General features: G+C 29.3%; 1 protein-coding gene across 2 annotated transcripts; it reads left to right on the forward strand.

Annotated features, from left to right (window-relative positions):
* Window positions 1-3,511: 3,511 nt before the first annotated feature.
* LOC108764328 (facilitated trehalose transporter Tret1) lies at window positions 3,512-11,263 on the forward strand. Of its 2 annotated transcripts, XM_018512499.1 has the most exons (8): window positions 3,512-3,628; window positions 5,763-6,019; window positions 6,239-6,374; window positions 6,711-6,881; window positions 8,457-8,605; window positions 8,886-9,421; window positions 10,421-10,556; window positions 10,809-11,263. In XM_018512499.1, the coding sequence occupies exons 2-8, from the start codon at window positions 5,978-5,980 to the stop codon at window positions 11,133-11,135; spliced, it is 1,497 nt and encodes a 498-aa protein (XP_018368001.1). In that variant the 5' UTR covers window positions 3,512-3,628; window positions 5,763-5,977; the 3' UTR covers window positions 11,136-11,263. The 2 variants fall into 2 exon arrangements, with proteins under 2 accessions (XP_018368001.1, XP_018368000.1); XM_018512498.1 differs by lacking the exon at window positions 3,512-3,628 and having other exon boundaries at window positions 5,503-6,019.
* Window positions 11,264-11,596: the final 333 nt, after the last annotated feature.

Consider the following 11,596-nt stretch of genomic DNA (forward strand, 5'->3'; position numbering starts at 1 on the left):
AATCAGACCATGTGTATGTGTCATGCCATGCGGCCATGCCCGGGACTTAGCTATTACTTTATTTTGAAGCGCCTCTATGTCCACAAAATGTAGATATTGAACTACGTCCATGATCCGGTCGGTAATATCCACGATTTTTTGGGTTCATTCTGTAACTCTCATTAAATCTCATTAAAAAAAGAAAAAGTAACAGTCGCTTATAGAATCCCATCTTAAGCCCAATGTCCGCGATACTAGAAATCGGTCCGAGATCTCGGACAGAGAAAAAATTAACAAATCACATTTGTACAATTTGATCACATGACCATTGCGATTGGTCAATTCTTTCTTCATCCGAGGTCTCGGACCGATTTCTAGCATCATGGACACAAGGCTTTATATTGGAGCAATTGCAATGAAAAGAAAAGATATGCCGAAGACTATATAGCGTCTCAATCAAGAACGACGTAACTCAGACGGTATACCGCAACACAATAATAAAAGGAGGCTAATAGACAAAGGAAGGTGCCGACTGGAAGGGGAGTAAGGATAAACAATTAAGAGGGGGAAAGAGACTGTATGATGTTAGAATATAATTCAAGCAATGAATCCGTATCATTTTGTTTGTTAATTCCATGTTTTTGTGCTTTTTAATATGTACCATTTTCGAAATTAATCTCTTATTATAGGAAGATTCTATGTCCAAAATTTTTACATTGTCCCACTCAAAATTATGGTTCTCCTCTATGCAGTGATTATAGATAACCGATGGAGATTTAATAATTTTATTAATGTCGGAAACGTGCTCATGCAGTCGTGTTTTTAACTGCCTCTTAGTTTGACCTATGTAAACTAACATCACAGACGTGTGAATTTTAATTCACACCATCTTGTTTGTCGTAAGAGAGGTGTTATCTATGGATTTGTAGACAGAATTATCCGCCTGTGCCATCCTCGGATCCATAAAAATAATTTAATTAACGCTATTAATATTTTTTTGAATAATGGATATCCATTACAATTTATTTTTTCAACGATCCGCAATAGAATTAAATTTCACATTCACAATTAGATTACTACTACTAATATTAATAAAGTTAAAGAAAAGTGTTTTGCTGTTCCATATGTCAACTCCATTTCGGAAAAATTTTCATCGCTCGTAAATATGTTCAATTGCAAATTAGCTTATACTATTCCGAATACGCATTGAAGTTTAATAAAAAAGGATCGGTTGGAACCATTACATAATCAAAATGTTGTCTACAAGATTTCATGTGATGACTGTGATGTTAGTTACGTAGGCCAAACTAAGAGGCAGTTAAAGACACGACTCTGCATGAGCACGTTTCCGACATTAATAAAATTACTAAATCTCCATCGGTTATCTCTAATCACTGCATAGAGGAGAACCATAATTTTAAATGGGACAATGTAAAAATTTTGGATGTAGAATCTTCCTATAATAAGAGATTAATTTCGGAAATGGTACATATTAAAAGGCAAAAACATGGAATTAACAAACAAAATGATACGGATTCATTGCCTGAATTATATTCTAACATCATACAGTCTCTTTCCCCCTCTTAGTTGTTTATCCTTACTTCTCTTCCAATCGGCATCTTTCTTTGTCTATTAGTCTCCTTTTATTATTATGTTGCAGTATACCGTCTGAGTTACATCGTTTTTTGGTTGAGACGCTACATAGTCTTAGACATATTTTTTCTTCTCGTTGCAATTGCTCCAATATAAGATGAAAGTCTCTAAGCGACTGTTACTTTTTCTCTTTTTAATGAGATTTAAACTACTTGCCACTTAAGAAGGTACTTATGTAACATTTTGTTAATTTCACTTCACAGTTATATAATTGTGTGAACTTGGATTGTTACGGTTATTTTTTGCGATTTTTTTATAGATCTTTTTATGTTTACTTCTACTTTGCTGGAATGCTTCCAAGGTTTTTTATAACTACTATGAGAATTTTATCTTTGTACTTAACGTTATAAAACAAGACAACTTTTACAAGAACACATGCAAAATGCCATTACTATTCGTGGATTTCTGGATTATTTAGAAGGATTAAAGGAATGACTATAAATAATTATGACTATAAATAATTATTTTTACTGACTTTATTTTTCATTTTATATAATTGTAAATAACGTTGCAAATAACAATTCAAAAGTCTTCCTGAAAAGCCAACCTGTTTGCTTGCATGACTTTTTAAAGCATTCCAAAGAAAACTATTATTAGTTCTCATATCTTTAAATTTTCAATTAAACTTTTTTAGAGCCAATTCTGAGAAAAAATAATTTCCACAGTAACATGCGAACAAATGCTGGTCTCGTCAGAAAACATGGAAAACACATTATGAGCTGTCATTGCTGTAGCTATGCTAATGCTAATGCCGGCGGTATTGTAACTTTCAAGCCTTATAACTCAAAAAATACTTTATTGAAAAATAACTTTATTAGAGTGTTTTGGAAGGCTCTCGACATCGCCTATTAAATTCTGGAATTAAAAATATGGTGTTCCATTTAAAATAATCAACGTGACCTTGACTTGACCTTGGCGACTCCACCTAAGATCAAATTGACAAGATCAATAAATAGATCTTTTTAAAACTACAACTTTTGTCTGAACACTTTTATGATTAGCCTGCGAAGATAAAAGGGTGGTACAGATGGTCTAAAACACCTGGTATATATTGGCAACTATTTTTACCAACATGAGAAAATGCGGTACTAAAAAATTAAAAAAAAATTTTCAGACTAAATCGGACAGAAAAATACGTACATGTATAATATAATCTTATCTATGCATATCAAGTGCACTTACAGGCATAATTGTTATTTCATTTTAATTGTAAAAATTTATTAATTCTTCCCCAATACATGCATTTTTTTGCAATTTCAATTTATTTAAATAAAACAATAATTTGTTGTTACGTAAGCGTTCTCCTTGCTGTAAAGGATACGCTGTAGAGTCTCTTTCATGATAGAGTAAAAAAGATGTTATTACTAAATTTCAAAAATACACTTAAGAGACGCTATAGCGTGTCTCCTGATTCAAGGCTGGACATGTATTTGAAATACTTTTACTTTAAACATAGTATTTGTAACGCAATTGTATTTTGTATTTCGTATTTCAGCGGAGCACACAAAAGTATTTTGTATTTCAAATCGAAAAATTGAAAGTATTTTATATTTTGTAATTCAAATAAGATAATTATTAATCTTAATATTTGGAATACAAAATATAAAATACTTTCATGTACTCCGTTGAAATACAAAATACAAATGTGTTACAAATTCTTTTTTTAAATAAAAATATTTTAAATACATGCTCAGTCCTGTATACATTTTATATACACAGTTACCCATTAAATAATATGAGACTAATTTTGTTTTTTTATGTTAGTTATCCTGCAGTTTGTTATCATTAATTATATGTTTAACCTTGGTATTTTTCCTACTCCAATTCCAATATGGAATTCCAAAGCTCTGCGTTGTTTCAGTCTGGAGAGGTAGCTTAAAGTGTTAAGACGTGTTTGTATTGCTTGTAACGAAAATGAAATTAATAACACATAATGTCATCATTTTTATGTTAAATTATTGATCTCTAAGGTTAAAAGAGCTTACCGAAGCTTCCCGTATGTTGCAATAGCATAATCAAGTTTTACATTAAATAGCGTAATATCGCACAATAATCGCACATCAATAATATGTGTACCACTTTTTAATGTTTGTAACATATGCAATTATGTTATTTAAAAAATGGCATTTTACTGTATGCAATATGTATATTTTACTTTTTATTTTTTATTAAAAAATTATCTGATATTTTTAAACGTTTTGATATTCACTTTTAATATTTTTTTTCGTTTTGATATTCACTTTTAATATTTTTACACAATATTACTGTAAGTGTGCAGTAATTTGATCAATTTTTAATTTTGTCGCGCAACAAATATTAATTTCTTATTGTCTATCAAAAAACAAAAGTTAGAAAGAAATATAAATAATGTTTTAATCGTGTAAATTTTATTTTCTTGTAAACACAACATCGGCTGCGTTCAACAGAGAAAACTCAGTGATTCTTTAAATATGATTGAGTCTTTAATTATTTTGGTAGATCTAAATGTAAGAACCAATCAAAGTAAAGAATCACTGAGCGCTTACCGATTAATCTTTTTTTGCTGAACGCAGTCGTTAAGATTGTAACAATAAGTGTGCAGTTTTTTAAAATAAAAATTTCATTAACTTTTTATTTTTTTTATTAGGGAACAATTACATTAGTCGACAAAAATTCGACCTTTTTGGTCCTAAAGTAAACTGTTTCTGGTAGCTTTTGATGCGCAGATTATAAATATGGTGTCAAAAATGTCGTATCATGTTTCTGAGATATTTAAATCTAAAGGTGTAAAAAAAATTAAGTTTTTGGCCATTTTCAACTATCTAGATAAATCTCTAACAATTTTTTTAGCATCCACGTGTATCTCACATTAAAGTGTTATTCCTACCCTTTCCAACGCGTATTCGATCGCTATAATCCGACTTTTTTTTGCTGACAGGGCATTTTTTGTTTTTTAACGTGAGAAGGTATATACCTATGTTTAGAGAACGTACTTACTCTTGTACGTAGAAGACTCCTAAATATTTCGATGAGTTTGAGATTGAGAAAAAAAAGATTCATATAAAGATTATGCATTAAAGATTTGGGGAAAACTTTAGAAAATTAGCGACCTCTCACCGATTTTAATGATCTTGACACATGTTGTCAAGGTCATGATTCTGTGCGATCTCCCACAAGTTTTAGCCGTCGCTATTCTTTAAAAGTTATTAACGAAAAAAGTTTAAGAAATAACGTTGCGTTTTCATTATACATATACAATAGGTCTGTTTGCGTTGCTTGCACTTTTGGCACTCGACATCTTCGCTTTCTCTTTTTTTAAAACAAAATATGTATCTATCTCATTTTAAGTGCAAAAATATTTGGGGATTTCATGCAACGCGAACAAACCTGATATTAAGTAATATCGTACACTTCCTCTGCTTAAGAATGTTCAACTTTTCGTGAAACTAGATCCACCTACTTTTTGTGACAACATTTTTGCATTTTACTAATGTGGCCTTCTATGTGTTTTGACTACTCACAGCCTCTTTTTTGAGGTTTTTATATCAAAATAATTATTTGATAATCGATTGTTAACTCTACTGTTAATCTATAGTTTATATTACGTCTATTGAGATTTTTAGTACTGAGCAGCTTAAATATAGAAGTTATGTGTACGTACATACATTTATTTGCATACATTCTAAAATGTTTTACTTTTTTGTTAATTTTGTAATCAAACACTGTATTTTTTTTTTAACAAAACCAATTTTGTCCATTTTGTAGGAGGCCAAATTATCATCCCTGTTTCTCTTCGAGTCATTAATGCAACATCGCCACATTTTTATAAATAATGTTCTATAAATCCTATGTAATAAATATTTCATAACTTTGAGTTTAGAATCAGTTGAACAACACTTTGACGAATGTAATTGTCAAGTTATAAAATTCAATTTTGGTTATTAACCAAGTTGTTGCATAAAATGTAAATGGGGGGCCGTAATACCATCATCTCCTCTATTATATGAAAAACTTTTTACAGGGATTTTTACAGATCTGATTTATATCTGTTTAAATCCGGTTAGATGGAGACAATTTACAGATCTAACCCTGATCTGTTGAAACAATATGATCATATCTTGGCAGATCTAATTCTTTTTTCCTGAATGCAGACAATCAACGTTTACTGTTCTTTTGGAGTTACATGAGCTGCAATGACTATGACGTGAGAACGAGTGTTTATTAAAATCGCACTTCGAAGTTGTTACAGTACGAAGTTCTTCCATAACAAATAGCGCGAGCAACATTTGTTTGTTACAAAATTTAAACATTCTAGTTAAACATCCGCATATTTTCTTAAAATATTGATAATACAATAAATACAAATATGCATCTACAATTAAATGTGCGACGAGATGTCCTGTTTTTGGTATGTAATTAAGTTAAATATGTAAATATATTTAATAAAAAAATCTGTAATTACTAATTAATGTGGTTTATGACAAAATCCTTATAAATTGAATTTACAAAAAAAATTTTAGAAAATTGTGAGACTATTCAAATAAAAAATACAATATTATTAATTCTAATACGATAAAAATCAATACCATTATATATTTAATTTCTATGTGCATATAATCTGTCGCAGTTCCTTTACATAATTCTTAGCAACATGGCTTTAATTAACGAAGGAGCTACTCAAGGATATTCTGCCGTAGTACTTCCAATATTAACGAATAACACATCTTCCTTAACTTTAAACAAAATGGAGACACTTTTTTTCGGTAACAATTTTCTTAATAAAAATGTTTAGTATTTCTTTTTACTATAAAATATGTTTATTATTATTATAACACGTTAATAATTCTTACTATTTAATCTTTGCAACACTTAATATTATGACTTTCAATACAGTTGCTGATAACAGTAATCAATAATCTTTACATATTTTTATTACTACTTGTTGCACATATTTATATTTCTCATAATAAATTGAGAAAATAAAAAGGTAAATTACATAATTTAAAAAATTGATAAATGTTGTACTTTTACAAAATATTAAGAATTAAGGTTTGTAAAATATTCTTATTTGCACATAATATTGGAAAACTTTTGTCTAGCTTCTACAGTATCTATCACTCCACTCATTGGTAGTTTCGTATGCCTTATTACGATGCATTTTGGAAGACGATGTACCATGATAGTATGCGGTGTAATCTTTTCTTTGGGATGGATTTTGATTGCAAGTAGTTATAACGTAACACAGTTCTTCATCGGTAGAATACTAACAGGTGAGAAATTCGTCGAATCAAAATTTATATACGTTTCTACCAAATTAACTTTAATCTCAATTTAATTTGCTTTTTATCTTTTTGTAATTCTTAGGATTAGAAAAGATAAACATTAAATTAAATTAAATAAAAATTAATCTACAGTATAAACGGGTATTAATATATGAATATATTCTTATTTATCTTTTACCAATCACGCGATATGTTTAATGAAAATTATATGTTGTTGAATAATTTTGAAAAAATAAAAATCTAGATGCAATTTTAAGTATCTTGATAAATTACTAATAGATAATTAACACTAATCACTAATGTGTAAGAAATTATGTGTACAAGTTCTGTGTAATTAATAATTAATAATTAATATACATAATTACTTAGAAAATTAATTGCAATAGAACCGTTTGTCCAAAATTATCGGAGGACAAGTTTGATAACCAAATGGTTCAGATAATAGTTCACTAATTCTTCCCAATATTTATGAAGGCCGTACACAAACTGTACATTGTATTAATTTAGTTAAGCTGTGATGTATCGAATTATTTTTAGATTTGAAAAACAGTAAGTTATTGATGATTGCTAACGAATGATTTCTCACATTATTATGAACAGAACTTTGTAGTTTCCTAATATTATTTCTATATTCCTATATTCTTCATAAATTCCATGACAATCGTCCTTCCCCCGCTAATCGGAAGTGCGAAATTCTCGCCTAATTGTAAAAGACATTGGATGTTAGTTGGAACGTAGACCGAAGACAGATTGAAAAACCATTTATTTCTTATAGTTGTTAATGAGGAAGTGATCCTATTATTTAAAAAAGGAAACGGATAAATCTTGATTCTTACCGCATTAGAATTGTTAGAGGATGACAAAGGCAATCTCTCATAAACAAACTTATTATTATTATTAGAATAATTTTCCTCTGGTAGTCAAACATTTTTAAATTTCATTTGTCAAGTTTTCGGATTACGAATTTAATGAAAGAGTGGATCAAACATCAGAAATCGATATATAAGAACAAGAATAGGATTAATAAAACATTGTATTGAACGTAATTAAGTACGTCCACACCACAGTGGAGGTACTGCATTATTGGAGGTCGGAACTACGATTGTGCGAGACGCAGTTCGACAGATTTTATAGTGCGATAAGTGGTAATTTTTTATTGCTAAGGATGGCTCGAATAGTGAGCCGAAACGTACAAAACCGATTTTGTGACATATTAATAGATATTAGTTAGCATTGCGCAATATAATATCCAGCGCTGACTCTTAACAACCATTTTTATTTTGCCATTTTTTCATTGTATTAATTTAAGGAGTCTATTAAATTTTGTATATTTCTGTACTTGAATTTGTTTTTAAATTATCTTTAACTATGAATGAGTTATATCAGTAAAGACAATTTTGCACGTTGCAGTACACGTGTACAACATGCAAACACGTTTTATCAACCCTATAATTTTCTATTAATGTTAAAGAAGAGAAAACAAATTTATTTTAAATTAAATTAGCTGTTTGCTTAACGATGAGAATAATTCATATTAATTTAAAATGTTTTAAAAATTTTCAGGAATTCCCATAGGTCTTGCTTCACCTTCCATTGAAATTTATTTAGCAGAAATTTCTATACCTGCATGGAGGGAATTTGCTACAATTACTCCAAATATAGGGGTTTCCGTTGGAGTTTTACTCGTTTACTTTTTAGGATTTGTTGCACAGGTAAGAGTGCATTATGATACCCTAAATAATTTTTTATTGATAAAAAACTAAATTTGATATAATTTTTATTTATTAATTCTAATAAAGAATATGAAATTTTATGCGATTTTTTTCATACGACAAAATAAAATTTTAATTATACAAAATTATCCTTGTGTAAATAAAATTTAATGAGAGAGAGAGAGAGAGAGAGAGAGAGAGAGAGAGAAGAAACAGTTATTATAATTAATACATATTAATTAACATTGACAATTTCTTTATAACATTTAAATTATTTTAGAACAATTGGAGATTAATAGCAGCATTTTTTATAATACCTTCGCTAACTCTTGTTCTGAGCAATATATTTTTTTTTCGTGAGAGTCCTATGTGGTTACTCTTAAAAGGTCGAAAGGAGGCAGCTAAGATCGCTTTACTTCGTATCCGTGGCTTACGTCAAGAGACGATAGAGTTCCAGGAAGAATTTACCACAATAGTAAATTACACCGAGTTGACAAACAATTTGAAAACGTCTGAAAATTGCCAGATAGACTCCTCCTTGACTACGGAGACCGGGAAGAAATCATTTCTTACGAATACATCTAACAAACTGAAGAACATTAAGAGAATAATCCTTTTACCCGAAGTATGGAAACCGATTGTGATTTTAAATTTCTTTTTCTTTTTTCAAAGATTTAGTGGGACGTATGTAATTATATATTATTGCGTCGATATAATCAGCAAAATCAATATTACAATTGATCCCTTCTTGATCACTGTCATAGTAGGAATTATCGAAGTAGTACTCAACGTAATCAGCGCATGCTGCAGCATGAGGTAATAATTTTTATTTGTCGTATGCAGTATGTATATACAGGGTGTCTGGAATTTAAATGTCAAAACTTAATCGCTCCCGAAATTTTGACATTAAAATTCCAGGCACCTGCATATAAAATGTTATATACTTCAGTGATTTAAATATAAAACCACTCTCTGGTAGAGAAAAATTTTTATAAAAACTATCTAGATTGAGAGATAGGATCTTGAAAATTCTTAGTTTTACATAGATGTTCGTATGGACGTAGAGTAGAGTGACGTCGTTTGTTTGAAAAACCAAGAAATTCTCTATTCTCAAATAACGCCATTTTGACGTCATTCTACGTCCTGTTACAAATATCTATGAAAAACTAAGAATTTCTAAAACAAACAAATCTCATTTTACGTTTTACTAGAAATATCTATAAAAAATTAAGAATTTCTAAGATCTTGTCTCAGTCTATGTAGTTGTACTTTTTCTGTACTTTTTCGTAAAAATATTTTTTCCATTAGGCGCATCCATATATGTATAAAAAGCCAAAAGGCAATATTAGCTCCATTTCAAGCAAACACAAATATATAACTGTTGTATAACATGTAAGTAATTAATATGTATATTACATGTAACGTACATGTTAGTTATAATTTTCCTATAGATGTAATATTTGTAATATAACATATGTCACACTGTTGTTATATTGTAATTATATCGAGATAAAAGAATACGATTTGTTGGTATTGTAGGACGTCAACGCTAATCAAATATTCTCGGCGTCCTACGATACCAACAAATCTTTGTTGTATTTGGATAATTATTAATTACTACAAACATATGTTATATTACAAATGTTAAATCTATAAGTGGGAAATTACAATTAATCTGTATGCAATACTATTAAATGTATTATATATATTAGTTACATGTTATACAGCAGCATTTATAATATTTGTGTTTGCTGGGATCGTTTAAACAAATTTTATTCTGAAAATTTTATTATAATAAGATTTCACATTTACTAGAGTTGGTCGTCGATCGATTTCGATTGTATCCGGTACTGGTATGTCAATCTCTTTAGGTGTCTTAGCAGTGTACCTGCAATTTTTTGAAGACACTGGCGTTGTGGCTGTGCCCCTCATTTGCATCCTTTCTTATGTGGTAAGAAAATAATATTTTTAAAAGAATATATATTTGTAGTATTTCGTTTAATAGTTATAATTTTTTTTCGTCTAATCATAATTTCTTTTCATAAAGGTTATTTTTGAAAATGATTTTGAGAGATTTAAATCCAATTTATTAAATCCAACGTAGATGGAATTTTAGATATTATCTTTTAAATTTCGCGAAAAAATCTAATAATATATTAGCTACAGTTAGCCATAGAGTTTACGATTAATCTGTAAATCGCAGACATTCGGAGCATACGGATTCTTTTCGATACCTTGGTCGATGATTCCGGAACTGTATCCTACCAAATACATAAACTTTCTCGGGCCTCTTACCACCATCGTCGTTCTTTTATACGACTATATCGCTACACAATTGTATCCAATAATGATAGCACATGACAGAAATGGTACCATTTACTTTTACTGCATAATATCTATTATAGCCACTATTTTTCTAATAATTGTATTACCGGAGACACGAGGAAAAACGAAAACACAGATAGAAGAAGCTTTTAGAGGCAAGTTGCAGATAGACGAAACTTTTAAGAAAATTGAAGATGCATATTAAAGTAGTGAAGTAACGAGTAATAAAATGTTGATGAAGTAATTTGTGTAATTCGATATAAAGTAATGCAAAAGTTTGTACGTGATGTAAATATAATTGTAAAATAAATATTTAACTGGAAAATAAATATTCAGCGCTAATCTTTAGTATTGTATTTAACAGAAAAATTAAAATATTAGATTATAATGCACGTAATGAAAATTGTAGATTTTCTGGCAGTGAATTTTTAAACACAGAATTTGATTAAAAGCATCTTATTTGTCACTTGTTCGTTTGATAGTATAATTATTTTTTCCGTTGAAAATTAATTAACTAAATTATTTAACTTACTCAAAAAAGTAGATTACCATTAGTGAGACCTATTCTGCTATTAGAACTTATCGCAACATAATTTGACAGCAGATTACACAGGTCTGCAAAATTCACTTTTTTTTTTTTTTTAATATCAGAGTGATATCCGACGT

Source organism: Trachymyrmex cornetzi, unplaced genomic scaffold, assembly GCF_001594075.2.
Source record: "Trachymyrmex cornetzi isolate Tcor2-1 unplaced genomic scaffold, Tcor1.1 scaffold412, whole genome shotgun sequence".
Classification (NCBI taxonomy): domain Eukaryota; kingdom Metazoa; phylum Arthropoda; class Insecta; order Hymenoptera; family Formicidae; genus Trachymyrmex; species Trachymyrmex cornetzi.

Coding starts and splice junctions, on each gene's coding strand:
- LOC108764328 (XM_018512499.1), top strand. CDS start 5,978: ATGCATCTACAATTAAATGTGCGACGAGATGTCCTGTTTTTG. Junction 6,375..6,710: donor AATGGAGACACTTTTTTTCG/GTAACAATTTTC, acceptor ACTTTTGTCTAG/CTTCTACAGTATCTATCACT. Junction 6,882..8,456: donor CATCGGTAGAATACTAACAG/GTGAGAAATTCG, acceptor AAAAATTTTCAG/GAATTCCCATAGGTCTTGCT.